General features: G+C 37.7%; 1 protein-coding gene across 2 annotated transcripts in view; it reads right to left on the bottom strand.

Annotated features, from left to right (window-relative positions):
• LOC147621233 (MADS-box transcription factor 23-like) overlaps positions 1-20,049 on the bottom strand; it is a 73,890-nt gene extending 53,841 nt beyond the window's left edge. The window contains exons 1-2 of one of the 2 annotated variants that reach the window (XM_086824524.1): positions 19,729-20,049; positions 19,332-19,522 (exon numbers count right to left, since the gene is read on the bottom strand). In XM_086824524.1, coding sequence (XP_086680650.1) covers positions 19,332-19,513 — 182 coding nt within the window. In that variant the 5' untranslated portion in view covers positions 19,514-19,522; positions 19,729-20,049. The remainder of the gene's footprint in view (positions 1-19,331; positions 19,523-19,728) is intronic. The other variant, XM_086824523.1, reaches the window with a different exon arrangement.
• Between the last annotated feature and the right edge of the window lie 356 nt (positions 20,050-20,405).

Below are 20,405 nucleotides of genomic sequence, written 5' to 3'. Positions count from 1 at the left end.
GAGGTCCATTATCACTTCATTATAGAGAGGATCTTGGCAGGAGATGTCGGTCTTGTGTACCTCAGCATAGAGAAGTAGGTAGCTTACAATTTCACCAAGGCCTTTGGAGTAGAGAAGCTTCGTAGATTCTACGCTATGCGTGCAGTTTTAGAGATGGAGTTGAGATTAAGAGGGAGTGTTATATGAAGCTCAACAGGAGCTGACACTTATGACGTACCTAGGTGACCGTTCCACCTTTACAACACTAGCACGTTTGGTAGCTATGACACGACAGATCTTCACCAATGATTTTATACCTGGACTACTTCTACCTAGTGCAACTGAGTTATGGAATACTTATCTTGCCAGCTCACCTACTTAGTGTGTTCACATGATGGACCGCGTGTGCATAGTATTCTAGCACTTATGTTAGTTTTCACTTATCTTTCGTAGAGCCCTTTTGAGAGAAGCAACAAGAAGAAGATTTTAGCCTTCCATCTCTGTGTGTGTGTCTTCTCCATTGTTGTGGGAGTGTGTGTGTATTTTTAAAAGAGCTCAAGCTTTGTCTTCTTCCCCAATATCTTTAAATATTACAATAGTAATACTTGCCTTTATTTGCCTTACTTCTTGTCACTAGAATAAAAGATTATTCCCTCTTTATTTGTTCTTTGCATTAAATGCCTCCTATAAACTATAAGGCCATAAATATAGCCTTTCGCTAGTCCTCCTAAAGAAAGAATCCCCTAAGCTCATTAAAAGATATAGGAGTTCCACTCAAAAGAGATACTAAGTGAAGTAGCAAAAGTGATATAGGGGGAACTCAAGCAATAATACCACAAGATCATCAAAAGATATAGGAGTACCAATCAAAGAGATAATAAGAGAACTTACAAAAGTGCAATAGAGAGTAGTGAATAGTGTGAAGTGGTAGTGTGATGAGTTGTTTATCATTGATGACCTTATCCATAACAAGAAAAATCCTTGACCTTTGTGAGGCGATCGATTATAGAATCATGTTCTTTCATTATTGATTTTCCTCAATCATTTCTCAACAACAAAAATCTAGCTTTATTCTTCACTTCATCCTATGTAGCCTAAGACTTGATATGAGGTATAATAGACAAAGAAATATTATACATTTCTTATGTCCCACCACCTTTTTTACATTAGGCTAATTAAGTACAACATGTATTACAAAGTACCACTTTGAGGAGTACAGTAAGTGATACAGAGCACCACTTTCAGGAGTATCGTAATGTAACTTCATTACTTGAGACAATGTCCTAGAGGCCTTTTCCAACTAGTAGATTATGCAACATGAAACTTCATTACTTGAGGCTAGTTATGTAACTTCATTACTTGAGACAATGTTATAGAGGCCTTTTCCAACTACTAGATTACACAACATGAAACTCCACAAAAAGAGAAATTGGAGCCATCCACAAATTTGTCATCTTGGAATAAGAAATCTCTTTTAGATCTAACCCTTGGCATAAAAACAAAAGTTCTAATAGAAATACACTATCTAGCACGTGCACCTATAGTGTCAAAAAATACTATTTCATATAGAGAGCATGTACAACACTCTATTTATCAAGACCTACATGTTGATGAAAAAATCAAGAGAATCGAGAAATAGTATCAAAACTACCATTTGAGATCTATATCTCCAATAGGTGCAAACCTCCATGCTGTAGGTAGCTAAAAAATAGTTGATGTAGATTTCGGGGTATGTACTTTTAGAAAGATCTACATACAATGTGCGTTCAAAGGGTACTAAAAAATACTATTTTGTGACTTTTGATTTAATTAAATAACCCTTCTTCTTTTATAAACTTATGGGTTTTTTTTAATGCCATTAAAAACCCCCTTATGTAAAGAGATTTTGGTAATTTTTTCTCAAAACTTTGGTTTAAAAAACCCATCCTAATGATCGCATGTAGTAAACCTACATATTTTTAAGTGAACCCCACGCCGAAATATAGTTGTATGTGCAATCCCATGAGAAGGAATAAGTTGTCAAATCAATAATAGAACTAGTCCACCATTAGAAATATAGCAAAACCTTTACTTAGAACAAAACTCAACGAAGCAAGCAAGCATGTTGTGTTGGCTATTTTCTCAACAGATATAGGGTTGGTACAACTGATAACCCATATAATAAAAATCATAACCGTAATAACAAGATATCTAGATGTTGTAAGTGGTCATACATATGAAAACCAGGTTGTATAGATGAGAGTGTGCAATGAGTTGTAAAGATCTAATAAGGTGCTACTACACTAACATTGAGTGTTACATTAAAGATATGGCATATAATAATGAAATCGAAAATTCATCACCAACTAACATGTGGCATCTAATCTAGAAACTCTAAAACTATTCTCTAGGGGATGAACTAGAAGGCAAGTGTAGCTCTGGCTTCCCAGGTATGAACCAGAAGGTACGCCAAGCTGTGGATTCCGATGGAAGCTCGGTAGTGATAGAACAAAATGGAAGCCGAAGAAAACCTAATCGGAGTGATCACCTTTCACCATAAATCCTTGGATTCCTGTAAATGCAGGAAGCCGAAGCGATGGGACTGTTCCTTTAGTGATATCTTTTGCAAGGAGAATTTTACTACCATTTGAGTTCTATATCTCCAATAGGTGCAAACCTCCATGCTGTAGGTAGCTAAAAGATAGTTGATGTAGATTTCGAGGTATGTACTTTTAGAAAGATCTACATACAATGTGCGTTCAAAGGGTACTAAAAATACTATTTTGTGAATTTTGGTTTAATTAAATAACCCTTCCTCTTTATAAACTTATGGGTTTTTTTAATGCCATTTAAAATCCCCTTATGTAAAGAGATTTTGGTAAATTTTTCTCAAAAGCTTGTTTAAAAAAACCCATCCTAATGATCACACGTAGTAGACCTACATATTTTTAAGTGAACCCCCTACCGAGATATAGTTGTATGTGCAATCCCATGAGAAGAAATAAGTTCCCAAATCAATAATAGAACTAGTCCACCACTAGAAATATAGCAAAACCTTTACATAGAACAAAACTCAACAGAGCAAGCAAGCATGTTGTGTTGGCTATTTTGACAACAGATATAGGGTTGGTACAACTATGAATATAGAAGGGAAATAACCCATATAATAAAAATCATAACCCTAATAACAAGATATCTAGATGTTGTAAGTGGTCGTACATATGAAAAACGGGTTGTATAGATGAGAGTGTGCAACAAGTAGTAAAGATCTAATAAGGTGCTACTGCACTAACATTGAGTGTAACATTAAAGATATGGCTTATAATAATGGAACCCAAAATTCATCACCAACTAACATGTGGCATCTAATCTAGAAACTCTAAAACTATTCTCTAGGGGGTGAACTAGAAGGTAAGTGTAGCTTTGACTTCCAAGGTATTAACCAGAAGGTACGGCAAGCTGAGGATTCCGATGGAAGCTGGCTAGTGATAGAACAAAATGGAAGCTGAAGAAAAACCTAATCGCACTGATCATCTTTCACCAGAAAGCTCTGGATTCTTGAAAATTGCAAGAAGCCGAAGCGATGGGACTATTCCTTTAGTGATATCTTTTGCAAGGAGAATTTTACTACCATTTGAGTTCTATATCTCCAATATGTGCAAACCTCCATACTGAAGGTAGCTAAAAGATAGTTGATGTAGATTTCGGGGTATGTACTTTTAGAAAGATCTACATACAATGTGCCTTCAAAGGGTACTAAAAAAATACTGTTTTGTGAATTTTGATTAAACCTTCCTCTTTATAAACTTATGGGTTTTTTCTAATGCCATTTCAAACCCGCTTATGTAAAGAGATTTTTGTAAATTTTTCTCAAAACCTTGGTTTAAAAAACCCATCCTAATGATCGCACGTAGTAGACCTACATATTTTTAAGTGAACCCCCCGCTGAGATATAGTTGTATGTGCAATCCCATGAGAAGGAATAAGTTCTCAAATCAATAATAGAACTAGTCCACTATTAGAAATATAGCAAAATCTTTACATAGAACAAAACTCAACGAAGCAAGCAAGCATGTTGGCTATTTCGACAACAGATATAGCGTTGGTACAACTATGAATATAGAAGGGAAATAACCTATATAATAAAAATCATAACCCTAATAACAAGATATCTAGATGTTGTAAGTGGTCATACATATGAAAAATGGGTTGTATAGATGAGAGTGTGCAACAAGTAGTAAAGATCTAATAAGGTGCTATTGCACTAACATTGAGTGTAACATTAAAGATATGGCTTATAATAATGGAACCCAAAATTCATCACCAACTAACATGTGGCATCTAATCTAGAAACTCTAAAACTATTCTCTAGGGGGTGAACTAGAAGGTAAGTGTAGCTCTGGCTTCCAAGGTATTAACCAGAAGGTACGACAAGCTGTGGATTCCAATGGAAGCTGGCTAGTGATAGAACAAAATGGAAGCCGAAGGAAACCTAATCGGAGTGATCTTTCACCAGAAAGCTCTGGATTCCTGAAAAATGCAAGAAGCCAAAGTGATGGGAATATTTCTTTAGTGATATCTTTTGCAAGGAGAATTTTACTACCATTTGAGTTCTATATCTCCAATATGTGCAAACCTCCATACTGAAGGTAGCTAAAAGATAGTTGATGTAGATTTCGGGGTATGTACTTTTAGAAAGATCTACATACAATGTGCATTCAAAGGGTACTAAAAAATACTATTTTGTGAATTTTGATTTAATTAAATAACCCTTCCTCTTTGTTGCCATATATATAGGTAGTGATGTGTGTGAACACACTTCGGACCGCCGGGGCACTTTTTTCCTCTTTAGGAGGTTTTTTTCCCCGGCTTGTATATACATCCATTATTCTAGGGCTAACTAATCTTTTGTACATTGACACGGTCTAATACACTTTATGTTGTGTGCATTCTTGCTTCTTCTTCTCCAAGCTTTGTGTGCTTTCCTGCAACCCTAATTCCAACAATTGGTATTAGAGCAAGCATCGGCTCCCAGGGCTACGTCGCCAGCACCCTCCGACTCACGTTCTCCGATTGAGGTGGGCTTTCACGAGCGCTTGTAGGTCCCTATACTCTGCAAATAAGTCTGTAGGGTGCGTTCTCAGAAATCGCATCTGAGGTCTTTTCGGGCTCCGTTTTTGCATTGCAAGTTGTGCACAGGTATTTTCGTCATTTTCTGCAGAAATTTTGATAGTGCAATTTTCTACAAAACAGGCATACGTATTTTATTGTGGACCGTGCTACATAGTACGAGTTGTTCTCTGTTTAGTCTTTGCTTCGTTACAGGTAGCTTTTGCATCAGTTTCAGTCAGTGGCCATGGCTGATAACAGCAATGATGTATTTCGCATGTTGTCTGCTAATGACAAATTGGATGGAGACAGCAACTACCCACTTTGGGCATACATGATGCAGCATGTTTTGGTTATAAAAGGAGTGTGGAACATTGTGCAGGGTATGGATGTACGTCCAGGTTTTGTGGATGTAGGATCTGTTGAGGATGTTGTAGGTTCTAGCAGCTCTACTGTTGTTGCTGTTTTACCCACTACTGAACAAGCTCGTTTTGGGATGGTAAAGATGCGCAGGCTCATGCCTTGATTGCACTTTCTGTCAAACGTAACATCACCCCACATATTCGTTCAGCTAAAATAGCAAAACAGGCTTGGGATATTCTAGCTGGTTTATATGCAGGTCGTAACGAGGCAAAAATCTCTTATCTGCGTAAAGAGCTAGAATCGAAGATTATGCAGGAAGATGATGACATGAATGTTTTTCTTGCTGAGATTAAAGATCTTAAGGAACAGTTGATTTTTGTAGGTGAGATTATTCCTGATCATTCTCTTGTGCAGACTGTTCTTGATGCTTTACCTGAGTCATATCAGACTTTTGCTTCCACGTGGAGACTTGTTACTGAGAACAGACCTGATGTTGTTAAGTATGATACTTTAGTCAACAAGCTCTTGCAAGAAGCGTAGTCCAGGCAAAACAGGGCTAGGCAGCATGCAATTGATCAAGCATTTGTTGCTGCCCAGCAGAGAAGAAGTGGTAAGGCAACCCCTTCCACTGTTTCTTCTCCTATTAGTAAGTCTGCAACTTCTTCTCCTTCCATAGGTAGCAACAATAGGTCTGAGAAGGCTCTTGATAAAGGCAAGAAAAAAATGAGGTGTAACTATTGTAAGGCAACTGATCATGTCATTAAGACCTTGATGTAAGCACAATAGCAGCTGAAGACATGGCAGGCTCTCAGGTGTGCAAGAAGAGGAGCAAGCACTTGCAAAGTAGAGTTAGGCAAAGCACTCTACAAAGGTTTAAGAAATCTCTTCAAAGAGGCAAAGGACAAAACCAGCAAGTGGTTCAAAGGAGAGAGATGCATCCGATGACGAGCTAATGGAGGTTGAGACTCCAAACAAGGGCAGCAAAGCAATGATCTCATTAGAAATAAAGAAGGGATATTATCCCTTTGGTCTAAATGAGGCCTTCAGCATTGATGTGATGAAATGTTATCCTGCTTCAAACTATGTGTATAGAAGATTAAATAAGGATTGGGTTCGTATTTTGACCCAAGACTCTATTGGGGACCCAAAGCAAGAGGAGATACTTGCAATTTTGATGCCCTATAATCGTGCTACGAAACAACTCCTTAATAAACTCACAAAAGAAGATATTCATAAAGTTGAATATTGGATTATCTCTTGTCAACACTCCATTAGTACTGCAAAAAGCTTGCAGGCTCTAAATATGGCTAAAGTGACCCCTCAACTGCGTCAGCAATTTAGGTTCAGGAGATCAAAGATAATTGTAAATTGCCCGCCCAAGATTTCTCGTGACATTTCCAAGGATGCAAATTTATCTGTTGCAAAGTCAATGCAAAAGGAGCCATTCCTCGATCAACTTCTACAAGCTCGAGCACAATGGCATGCAAACGGTCGTCCTAGTAAACCTTTGCCTGGTGTCAATCAACCCAAGATGGAAGGTACTCTTTTGATTCTTTGCTATATCTTGATAAATCATAGACATACATTACTTCTTCTTTACTTTTCAGAATATCTTTTACAGATCTATACTTTCAAGTGTAGCAATAGCATAAGAAAGATGCATGTGAGGCTTCTTCTCAAACTGCATAGACTTAATAGTTTGGTTTGAAATTGAACTTCAAGCCTCACCTCTCTGTGATGGTGTAGCACTTGCATATCTAATTGTGACTCGAACTTAAGTTGGAGCCTCACTTGCAAGTGCTAGCTTTGCATACGGAGGTGACGCTCAAACCTAAGATCATGTGCGTAAAAGATAGTTGATGTAGATTTCGGGGTATATACTTTTAGAAAGATCTACATACAATGTGCCTTCAAAGGGTACTAAAAAATACTATTTTGTGAATTTTGATTTAATTAAATAACCCTTCTTCTTTTATAAACTTATGGGTTTTTTTTAATGCCATTAAAAACCCCCTTATGTAAAGAGATTTTGGTAATTTTTTCTCAAAACTTTGGCTTAAAAAACCCATCCTAATGGTCGCATGTAGTAGACCTACATATTTTTAAGTGAACCCCCTGCTGAGATATAGTTATATGTGCAATCCCATGAGAAGGAATAAGTTCTCAAATCACACCATTAGAAATATAGCAAAACCTTTACTTAGAACAAAACTCAATGAAGCAAGCAAACATGTTGTGTTGGCTATTTTGACAACAGATATAGGGTTCGTACAACTATGAATATAGAAGGGAAATAACCCATATAATAAAAATCATAACCCTAATAACAAAATATCTAGATTTGTAAGTGGTCGTACATATGAAAAACGGGTTGTATAGATGAGAGTGTGTACCAAGTTGTAAAGATCTAATAAGGTGCTACTGCACTAACATTGAGTGTTACATTAAAGATATGGCTTATAATAATGAAACCCAAAATTCATCACCACCTAACATGTGGCATCTAATTTGGAAACTCTAAAACTATTCTCTAGGGGATGAACTAGAAGGCAAGTGTAGCTCTCGCTTCCCAGGTATGAACCAGAAGGTACGACAGGCTATGGATTCTATAGGGGATGAACTAGAAGGCAAGTGTAGCTCTGGCTTCCCAGGTATGAACCAGAAGGTACGGCAGGCTATGGATTCCGATGAAAGCTGGGTAGTGATAAAACAAAATGGAAGCGGAAGGAAACCTAATCAGAGTGATCACCTTTCACCAGAAAGCTCTAGATTCCTAAAAATCTAGGTAGCCGAAGCGATGGGAGTGTTCCTTTAGTGATATCTTTTGCAAGGAGAATTTTAGTACCATTTAAGTTCTATATCTCCAATAGATGCAAACCTCCATGCTATAGGTAGCTAAAAGATAGTTGATGTAGATTTCGGGATATGTACTTTTAGGAAGATCTACATACAATGTGCGTTCAAAGGGTACTAAAAAATACTATTTTGTGAATTTTGATTTAATTAAATAACCCTTCTTCTTTATAAACTTATGGGTTTTTTTTATGCCATTAAAAAATCCCCTTATGTAAAGAGATTTTGGTAATTTTTTCTCAAAACCTTGGTTTAAAAAACCCATCCTAATGATCGCATGTAGTAGACCTACATATTTTTAAATGAACCCCCCGCCGAGATATAGTTGTATGTGCAATCCCATGAGAAGGAATAAGTTCTCAAATCAATAATAGAACTAGTCCACCACTAGAAATACAGCAAAACCTTTACTTAGAACAAAACTCAACGAAGCAAGCAAGCATGTTGTGTTGGCTATTTTGACAACAGATATAGGGTTGGTACAACTATGAATATAGAAGGGAATTAACCCATATAATAAAAATCATAACCCTAATAACAAGATATCTAGATGTTGTAAGTGGTTGTACATATGAAAAATGGGTTGTATAAATGAGAGTGTGTACCAAGTTGTAAAGATCTAATAAGGTGCTACTGCACTAACATTGAGTGTTACATTAAAGATATGGCTTATAATAATAAAACCCAAAATTCATCACCAACTAACATGTGGCATCTTATCTGGAAACTCTAAAACTCTTCTCTAGGGGATGAACTAGAAGGTAAGTGTAGCTCTGGCTTCCCAGGTATTAACCAGAAGGTACGGCAAGCTGTGGATTCGGATGGAAGTTGGGTAGTGATAAAATAAAATGGAAGCGGACGAAAACCTTAACGAAGTGATCACCTTTCAGCAGAAAGCTCTGGATTCCTAAAAATGCAGGAAGCCGAAGCGATGGGACTATTCCTTTAGTGATATCTTTTGCAAGGAGAATTTTACTACCATTTGAGTTCTATATCTCCAATACATGCAAACCTCCATGCTATAGGTAGCTTTGATAACCCATATAATAAAAATCATAACCCTAATAACAAGATATCTAGATGTTGTAAGTGGTCGTACATATGAAAAACGGATTGTATAAATGAGAGTGTGTACCAAGTTGTAAAGATCTAATAAGGAGCTACTGCACTAACATTGAGTGTTACATTAAAGATATGGCTTATAATAATAAAACGCAAAATTCATCACCAACTAACATGTGGCATCTAATCTAGAAACTCTAAAACTATTCTCTAGGGGATAAACTAGAAGGTAAGTGTAGCTCTAGCTTCCCCGGTATTAACCAGAAGGTACGGCAAGTTGTGGATTTCAATGGACGCTGGGTAGTGATAGAACAAAATGGAAGCGGAAGGAAACCTTATGGGAGTGATCACCTTTCAGCAGAAAGCTCTGGATTCCTAAAAATGCAGGAAGCCAAAGCGATGGGAGTGTTCCTTTAGTGATATCCTTTGCAAGGAGAATTTTACTACCATTTGAGTTCTACATCTCCAATACGTGCAAACCTCCATGCTATAGGTAGCTAAAAGATAGTTGATGTAGATTTCGGGGTATGTACTTTTAGAAAGATCTCAATACAATGTGCGTTCAAAGGGTACTAAAAAATACTATTTTGTGAATTTTTATTTAATTAAATAACCCTTCTTCTTTTATAAACTTATGCGTTTTTTTTAATGCCATTAAAAACCCCCTTATGTAAAGAGATTTTGGTAATTTTTTCTCAAGACCTTGTTCAAAAACCCCAATCCTAATGATCGCATGTAGTAGACCTACATATTTTTAAGTGAACCCCCCGCCGAGATATAGTTGTATGTGCAATCCCATGAGAAGGAATAAGTTCTCAAATCAATAATAGAACTAGTCCACCATTAGAAATATAGCAAAACCTTTACTTAGAACAAAACTTAACGAAGCAAGCAAGCATGTAGTGTTGGCTATTTTGACAACAGATATAGGGTTGGTACAACTATGAATATAGAAGGGAAATAACCCATATAATAAAAATCATAACCCTTATAACAAGATATCTAGATGTTTTGAGTGGCATTACATATGAAAAATGGGTTGTATAGATGAGAGTGTGTACCAAGTTGTAAAGATCTAATAAGGTGCTACTGCACTAACATTGAGTGTTACATTAAAGATATGGCTTATAATAATGGAACCCAAAATTCATCACCAACTAACATGTGGCATCTAAACTGGAAACTCTAAAACTATTCTCTAGAGGATGAACTAGAAGGCAAGTGTAGCTCTGGCTTCCCAAGTATGAACCAGAAGGTACGGCAAGCTATAGATTTCGATGGAAGCTGGGTAGTGATAGAACAAAGTGGAAGCCTAAGGAAACCTAATCAGAGTGATCTTCTTTCAAGAGAAAGCTCTAGATTCCTAAAAATGTAGGAAGCCGAAGTGATGGGACTGTTCCTTTAGTGATATCTTTTGCAAGGAGAATTTTACTACCATTTGAGTTCTATATCTCCAATAGGTGCAAACCTCCATGCTACAGGTAGCTAAAAGATAGTTGCTGTAGAGTTTGGGATATGTACTTTTAGAAAGATCTACATACAATGTGCGTTCAAAGGGTACTAAAAAATACTATTTTGTGAATTTTGATTTAATTAAATAACCCTTCTTCTTTATAAACTTATGAGTTTTTTTATGCCATTAAAAAATCCCCTTATGTAAAGAGATTTTGGTAATTTTTTCTCAAAACCTTGGTTTAAAAAACCCATCCTAATGATCGCACGTAGTAGACCTACATATTTTTAAGTGAACCCCCCGGCGAGATATAGTTGTATGTGCAATCCCATGAGAAGGAATAAGTTCTCAAATCAATAATAGATCTAGTCCACCACTAGAAATATAGCAAAACCTTTACTTAGAACAAAACTCAATGAAGCAAGCAAGCATGTTGTGTTGGATATTTTGACAACAGATATAGGGTTGGTACAACTATGAATATAGAAGGGAAATAACCCATATAATAAAAATCACAACCCTAATAACAACATATCTAGATGTTGTAAGTGGTCATGCATATGAAAAACGGGTTGTATAGATGAGAGTGCGCAACAAGTTGTAAAGATCTAATAAGCTGCTACTGCACTAACATTGAGTGTTACATTAAAGATATGGCTTACAATAATGAAACCCAAAATTTATCACCAACTAACATGTGGCATCTAATCTAGAAACTCTAAAACTATTCTCTAGGGGGGGATGAACTAGAAGGCAAGCGTAGCTCTGGCTTCCCAGGTATGAACCAAAAGGTACGGCAAGCTGTGGATTCCGATGGAAGCTGGGTAGTGATAGAACAGAATGGAAGCCGAAGGAAACCTAATTGGAGTGATCATCTTTCAGCAGAAAGCTGTGGATTCCTGTAAATGCAGGAAGAGGAAGCGATGGGATTGTTCCTTTAGTGATATCTTTTGGAAGGAGAATTTTACTAAACTAATATCCTAGGATCTAATAACTACAAACATGTGAGGCCTTAAGTTGGTGTAAAATGAATGTTTAAGAAACTTTGGAGTTTACCACTCTCCTTCTTTGGAAAGATTTTTTAATGGAAAATAATAATGTAGCTTTGGTAAAAAGGGATAAGCTTCACTTTCAATTAGGGATAAACTTCACTTCCTAAATGCTCTCTTCATAGGAAAACAATGAGCCATTACTTTTGGAGATGCTTGTTCTCTAGGAAAATCCAAATACATCCATCTTTTAGGTTTTCGAGGGCCTTTGAATTTACTGTAAAGCCAAATCAATGCCTTCTTTGCAGCTACACCTTCCCTACTAAAGAACATCAAATCTTTTTTACTTGATCTTAAGACCTTATAAGAGATTTGGTACAGCAGCATAGATATTTTACCACACCTTTATAAAGACACACCCTTGTGCATATAAAGCTCTAGATTTGTCAAAGATTGGACAATATGGCTAATATCCATGAAAGACATAGCCATAATTTTTTTTATCTCTATGTGCTTGCGATCATGGAAGACTGCATTCTATGCTATAGCCATAGCACTCTCACTATTAGTGAGAATCAAAGTCTATTGACTTCCATGAAGATCTACCATCAATCTCCTCATCCATACACACTCAACTATAGTAGTGAAAGCTTCCTTGTACTTAGTTTCACATGAAGATGTAGCATAATATGATGTTTTTTGCTCAACCATGATATTCATGAGCTCCCAAGAAAAAAAACAATTCCCACTTGTGGGGGACTACCTTGTGCAATAATCACTAATCCAATCCGAATCACTATAAGCATGGGGTTGAAAATCATCCCCGCTAGCATATAACAAACGAAGAGATTGAGTGCCCTCTAAGTACTTGAACACATGCTCCACAACTTGCCATTTCTTTGTTTATAGGCTATGTATAAATTTTCTCAACTGGTACACTTCAAACTATATGTCGAGCCTAATGTTACACAAGTGTATGAGAGGCAGCCAATAGCTGGCTATAAAGAGTGGCATCACAAGAAGGCTCTCCTACATTATACATACTCAGCCTATGCCCAAGTTCTACTGGAGTAGAAATAGGCTTAAAATATTTAAATTTGAATCTTTGTTAGCCCCTTTATGTTCTTGGACTGAAGCAAAGCAATGCCCTCCAGGGAAAAAAATGGGGACTATTTATAGCGCAATGGCTATTTTTTGAGTTCTCCAAAACTTTTGGGCTATTTTATACCAATCATTCAAAAGATTATTCACCCAATTATTTCCAAATTTTTAGAGGGAATGATGAAAGATTCGCCAAAAATACACTAGGCACCACAATTTTGTATAAGAATTTCAAAACATTCGCCCAATTTTCTAAATTTCTAGGTTTTTATAGAGCACATATTCACCCACCCATCTACACTTACACATTGTTGAAGGTGTCTTACTTTTTACCATGTGATGCCCTCTTGTAACTGTACAAGTGTATGCTCAAATAATAGTGTAACAACCCAAGATCTGACATCTCAAATGAAAATCCAAGATCACTCTTCAATGCTACATTTTTATTCTCATTGGTCCCTTTTAGCAACAAAGCATCCACATATATAGCATGATGATGATTTTGTCCACCTTGACATCATGGAAAAAATTAGGGGCTATTTTAGAGCGGCCTTTGATATGCTTTGCAAGCTAGCACACTTACAATTTTTCAAGCTTGAAAGCCCACAAGCTTGCAACAACTACGCAAGTGAATAAGAATGCAAGCCAACAAGTTTGTAAGCTCATAGCCCATAAGTGAGAAAGCCTATAAATCAACAAGCCACAAGCCTACAAGAAGTGAGCATGTTCTCAAGCCCACAAGCTGTTAAGCTGAAAGCGTAAGCCAAAAAGTTTGTAAGCTAGTAAGCCCACAATTCCATAAGCTGGTAAAAGCATCCCCACAAGCTGGTAAACATTGTAAATCGACATTTTGCAAGCCAATAAGCTTGCATAATTTTAAGTCAGCAACATTGCAAGACTGCAAGCTAGTAAGTGTAAGCTAATAAGCCTGCTAGTAAGCTAGTAATCAGCCACCCATTAGCTAGTAAATCTGCAAGCTAGCAAGCCAATATGTGAGTAATTAGCTCATAAGTCTATAAGCCCATAAGCACCTACAAAATTATATGCCCACAAGCCCACAAGAAACAAGTCAACAAGCCTTATGAATAAGCTCTATGCATGCTCTTATGCACACTTTGTGCATATGGCACTCTTTGATGTTCAAGCCATTAATAATTATTTTTGTTTGTAGGTCATTCTTCACTATGCTCAAGGCATTTGTCTTGAGGTAAGCGAGACCACCTTATCCTATTTATATTTTTATTGTCGCATTGTCTGCAACAATTCCAGTGCAAAAAGAGCTCTATGCATAAGAGAGATTGCAATGTTATAAGAGCTAGAGACTGCAATGTATAAGAGCTCTATGCATAATAAGAGAGATTGCAATGTATAACAGCTCTATTTTGCCTTGAGGTAAGCTTGACCACATTCTCCTATTTATTTTATATTGTACCCTCATGTGCATAAAAGAAATTGCAATGTATAAGACCTCTAATCATAGAATTGCCTTATAGCTTATGCATAGAGCTATAAGACAATTTAGCTTATGCAAAGAAGAGAAATTACAATGTATAAGTCCTCTATGCATAGAATTGTATTATAGCTTATGCATAGAGAAAGCTATGAATAAGATAATTTTTTAATATTTATGTAGTCAAAATGATTCTTTGATAATAAGTTTGTCAACCACAACACTACTTGCGAGGTATGTGCTCTCTATCCCTTATTCATATTGCAATGTAACATCTCTCGAGTACATTAGTTTTTTATTTTTTACTTTTTTATTATTTTGCGTAGCTCTTATGTAAATATTAGTGCATACGGATCTTATTCATAGCTCTATGCAAAAGGCTTTTATATAGAAAGCTCTACGTATAAGAAACTTATGCATAGCTCGCTCTATGCATAAGAGCTATGGATAAGAGTCTTATGCATAGAGCTATCTATGCATATAGATCTTTGTCTTATGGGATAACTCTATGTATGGTGTATATAGGATGATAGTGATGATGACAAGGAAGGATGATAGTGATGACAAAGAACTAAGTGATGGCAAGGAGAAGGACGATGCTCTTGATGATGACCATGATGATGATGATGATGATGATGATGACGATGATGATGATGACTAATATGTTCATAGGATGTATTTAGATAGCAATTTGTCTACTTATTGTAATGACATTTTGATGTAATATAATCACTTATTTGATAAAATTTTGATGTAATATAATCACTTATTTGATAAAATTTTGATGTAATATAATCACTTATTGTAATAATATTTTGATGTAATATAATCACTTATTTGATGACATTTTTCCTACTCATTGTAATGACATTTTTCCTACTCATTGTAATGATTTTTTGGCCTACTCAATATAATGGCATTTTGATGTAGTAATGTATACACCTATTTTTCCATATTTATTCTTCAATCAAGTGTATGTATTATTGAAAGTATTCTGTGTCTTTAGAATTGTAGCATATCATTTCCATTAATGTTATATCATTTCTAATTTTTTTTACCCTCGCGCTAACAGATATCGGCAACAACCGTGGCCCCTTCTTGAGTGGCGTAGATCACCATGTGCCTTCACTATGACTTTAAGCCTATTGAGCAGCACTGCAACTATCTGCAGTTCTGTTAGGATTAGGAATCAGGACAAGACTCGAGAGTATACAAGAATAGAAGAAAACAAAATCCAAAATTAGGATGTACATATGTAAATTGATTTCAGTAGGAGCCAACTGGTAGGAGCATGGAGGTGGTAGAAAAATCAAAGTTGCTACCCTGAAAAAGGGTGCATAGATGGAAAGGGACACGTGTCTTGTTGCCATCACCTATTCTTGGCCCATCCCCATTAATGACCTCGCAAAAGGCACCGCGTGCACTCATGGCCAGATTGTGGGAGAAATTTGGGAAAATCATTGAGAAGTCGGGTAGTGATGGCTGTACCCAAGGAAGGCTTGGTTACCTCACCGTTGAAAGCTTGATTCAAAAATCAATGTGTAAAAAGTTCTTGCTACCTTGCGCTCTAAGATATACTATTTGTAAGCTCTGCTCCACCCTCACTTCTTGTCTCTCAAACCTAGTGCAACCAACACCAAGAAAATGGTGGAATTCGACTTCCTCTCATCCACCTTGTATACAAGAAGGCATACAAGCAATTGTGCTCTCTACATCCCTTGCTTTTTATCATCAACAAATACCATCAACCTTCCTAGCAAGATGGTGGAAATCAAAAACTTCACCTCTATTATCCCTAAAGAAGTACAAAAGTATGCAAAATGGCAACAAAAAGTAGACCTCAAAGAGTTTGTTAAGCTACCATGGGAAAAACTACACCTTAATCTACGTGCTAAGGGGCAGTTGGGCAAGTTAAAAAAATTAAACATGATAAAGTTACCATTTAGTAAGAAATTGAAGTTCTCTCCAACACATGTAGCAGAGGAATTCAAGGTCCTTGCAAAGGGAGAGATCGAGATGAAGATGAAGAGGACCTCATCGAAAAGTTCGGGCTTCTGGAGAGAGAAGCCACAGAGTACAATATTACACGTAATGAAGGGAAGGCAAGTGGTGTAACCCAACATCTAAACGAGGGTGGTCTTCTTTGATTGCTTGCTAAAAAAGACAAATCAAAGTACAAGTGCGTGATTAAGTGATTGTTGCTGAAAAAGGTAAGTCAAAAAGCGAGTGTGCGATTAAGCTTAATAAAGTCACTATTATTAATCTTTACATTAAGAAAAAACCATGAGGGATCCCATCAAGGCTATTAGGTCTTTGGGAGTGTCTCTCCTTCTACCAAGACTTACGACTAACGTGGTGTCCCAGCATGGCAATGAAGTTTTTGGAATAGCTGGATGTAAACTAGGCTCAGGGAGCCCTAGATTATTTGCAAAAGTATTTAGCAAAAGGGCCATGGAGGTGCAGAGGCTTAGGAATGCTCTCATGATCAACCTTTAAGGGTCGTGTCATTGCACCTCTCTCTCTAACAAGGATGTCTCTCTTGAAGGCTCCTCACTAAACTTTCAGAGGCATAATTGTGCTTGTGGTATGCCTTGTGTGATAGCGTCCTAGCTATTTTTTTCTCCGGGGACGACCCTATTAATTAATCAATAATATTTTGTCCTTCTTGTGGCACCCAAGGTAAGGAGGCCTTGCACTATATGTTGGGATGTAGTGAGGGCACCTTGGGTGTTCTCCTCTTTGAGCTTCTTGTTTGGCTGGTTGGTTGATTTCTCATCTCCAAAAATAAACTTCCTTTTTTGTGACAACCCGGAGCTGGTAGATGTAAACTATAGTGTTGGTTTGGACTACATGAGGTTTATATATACACAGGCTTAGTGGACTCTAGCTTTGACCTGCTTTGCTTTCCCTTGTCCTACTTCTCACGACTCTACATCCCTTGTCATGTTGTTGTTTCTCGAAGCTTTCGAGTTCTCCATCGATTTCTTTTGCAACATGCTTTGCCAACTTCTATTCCTTTGCTTCCTCTTGTTGATTGCTCCTCCATGGAAGAGCCTCGAGATAGCTCCAATCTTTATTTTGCTGCTTTGTTTTGTCAGCTTCTTCATCTCATCTTGGAAAAGCCTTGAGATAGCAGCCATGGAATCTTTGTTTTATAACTTTGTTTTGTCAGCTTATCCATCTCATCTTTGAGATTATTATAAAAGATTTTGATCAAGGCCGCTCTTCTAGTTTCACTAATCCATATTCTTCCTGCACATAAAGTATGGTACTTGGACAAGATTTATCATTTCCACCACACTCTATCCTCGAAAAGAGAAATCACTTGCCGACTAGTCCGAACTTATCTGGATGAGCTAATGCTTAAACATCTTTCTTGGTGACTATCTATGTATATGATGTTGCTTTGCATTAGGCTTACAAAAGTGCACAACAAATGTATAAATGCTAACTTTGATTGGACTATGAAATAATGTTTTGCATACAAATGACTATCTACACTTATCCTGTCTTACCATGGTGGCAATTGACAACTTGCTTGTGAACCAGGACTCATAAAAGGCAAGCACAAATTCCTAACCCAAAACTTATCATTTCTTGTAAAATTGTGTCTAGATTATAGCCACATGCAATTTGGTGCCTGTGTGCAAGTAAGCGTAGGATTTGTGTGTGTGTGTGTGTGTGTGTGGATGTGTAAATTACACAAACAATCACCTAATTTACCACTTCACAAACAAACAAGAAAAAACTAATCTGTTTATAAACAACAAAGAGGGAATGATCGCAAATGGTAGAGACCATTGGTGAAAGTAACTTTTTTCAAATCGAGTTATGTATGAGACCAACATCAAACCACCAATGATGAACCCCTAGGTGCAATTGAGCGAGAAAAACATTAAGGGAGAAAATGAAATATAAAACTCCTTTCTTAATCATTTTTAATAAGTTCCAAGACATGCTACTATGTTTGCATACAACATTGTTTGTCATCACACCACAATCCCAAGCTGCCATAAATATCAACTTGGGTTTTGTCATTGGATAGGAGTTCTTTTGAACTCTAGTTTTTGGTACCATGTGGGAAGGATCCCATGTTAAGAACATCTGTGACTATGAACTCCATAGTGAAGTTATGTATGTAGATCCCTTATGCAAAAAGCCATGATGTGAATACTATATTATGGATGGAACCAATGCTAGAATTTGAAGGTTGCAGTACCCTTCCATGGGGGTCAAAACCTTCATGAGAAGACAATTACCCTTCAAAAGAAGGGAAGGGTTTTGGGAAATAGTTATATGCCCTTCCAATCTCCTCAAAAGCTAGTGGAAGAAAAGCCCTTCAAAAGAAAAAATAGGGATGCCCTTCAAATGCTAGGCCTGGATGGAAAGTGGATGCAATGATATAGAAACCAAGGCAAATAAAGGAGTCAATTCAGGAGGTGAGTACACTTCTTAATGTGTATTGCTTGGGAGAATAAGCCCAAGTCAGAAGTTTCATAGAACCTAAGGGGGTTATTCCCACGTAGGCCACCAGAGTGGCTGGTTGTGAGCAACCAGTGACTGGTCGTGAGCCACCAGCCTGCCCAAACCCCGGCCATTGGCTCGCACTATGCCACTGATGGCCTACATGGTAAAACTCTTTTTTTGGGCCTCTTAATTACGACACTGAGGTAACTGATGTTTAGCTGCATCGAAGCTCGGCATAGATTCTAGAAGTCTTGCTCCATGATTTTCTTGAAAAAAGTCGTGCTAATCAAGAAGCTTGAATCTCAAAGTCGAGGCCTTCTTTGCTTTTCTACAACAGGGCTCTTCTGTAAGGGCGAGAAATGATTAGGCTAGTGCTGTTCGAATCGGAAAACGTTGCCATTTCCAGGTTTTTTTTTTAAGGATAAAAACTTCGGGCAGAAAATGGAAGCCCAAATTTGTAGAGACCTAAGGTCAGTAGGTTGGAACAGTCCCAAAAATGAAGGCGAGAGCGGATGTACGTACTGACCTGGGGCTACCAAACTGAAAGAGCTTTCCTTTGCTAGAAAAGATGATGACGGCGATCTCGGCGTCACACAGAACGGAGAGATCGTGGGCCTTCTTGAACAGTCCCCCACGACGCTTGGAGAAAGTCACTTGCCGCGTGGTCGCGTTCTCGATCCTCTTGATCTTGATCTTCCGGCGCACCATCCTTGCCGGCTGGAAAACACACCAAAAATTACCAAAAGGCCCATATTTGTGAGCCCAAGGCAGAACTCAGCGACATACTCAGAGAGAGGAAGAAGAAAAAGAAGCAGCACAGACCGCAAGTTTTTCCGGAGATTATAAACTCAGCCAAGCATGGTCTTTACACCACACCGCAAATTTTGCCGGAGATTATAAACTCAGCCAAGCATATAACTTACCTGGGAAAATACACAGAAACGTAGCGGGCGCGAAAGTGTCTCACCTCTTGTAGCAATCTGCAGGTGTGAGAACTATGGCGCCCAACACGACACCAAGACCCCCCCGCCCAAAAAAAAATCACGCAGAAGACCTATCCTCTTGTAGCAATCTGCAGGTACGAGAACTATGGCGCCCAACACGACAGCAAGACCCCCCACCCAAAAAAAAAATCGCGCAGAAGACCAATCTGTAAAGATTCAATTAGGGCACGGGCGACGGCTAAATTTAATTCGAAGAGAAAGAAGGTGTTCTTTTCCCACGCCACGACTGCTAAATTTAATTCGAAGAAAAAGAAGGTGTTCTTTTCCCACGCCACCTACTCAACCCCTCGGTACGTGTGAAGAACTTCAGCCCATTGCCCAAAAAGGTTTGAAGTGACACATTGCTTGCATGAGCACCTTTTCTTTACACTCTCTCCGTATATGCCCTCTTGTTGCATTCTATATGCCCTCTAGTTGCAGTCTACCGACGTTAATACCTCTCTCTCTCTCTCTCTCTCTCTCTCTCTCTCCGTTGATCGTATATGTCCTCGTGTTGCATTCTACCGGCGTTAATACCCTTCTCTCATCTCTAGTGCTGCTCGAAAATACCATATTTTTCAACCAAACAAATAAAGACGATTCCTTGGTTTTTATTT

The sequence above is a fragment of the Cibotium barometz genome, chromosome 30 (genome assembly GCF_041138505.1).
Source record: "Cibotium barometz isolate CiBa-2024 chromosome 30, ASM4113850v1, whole genome shotgun sequence".
In the NCBI taxonomy this organism is placed as follows: Eukaryota; Viridiplantae; Streptophyta; class Polypodiopsida; order Cyatheales; family Cibotiaceae; genus Cibotium; species Cibotium barometz.
This window is presented reverse-complemented; position numbering and strand designations above follow the sequence as displayed.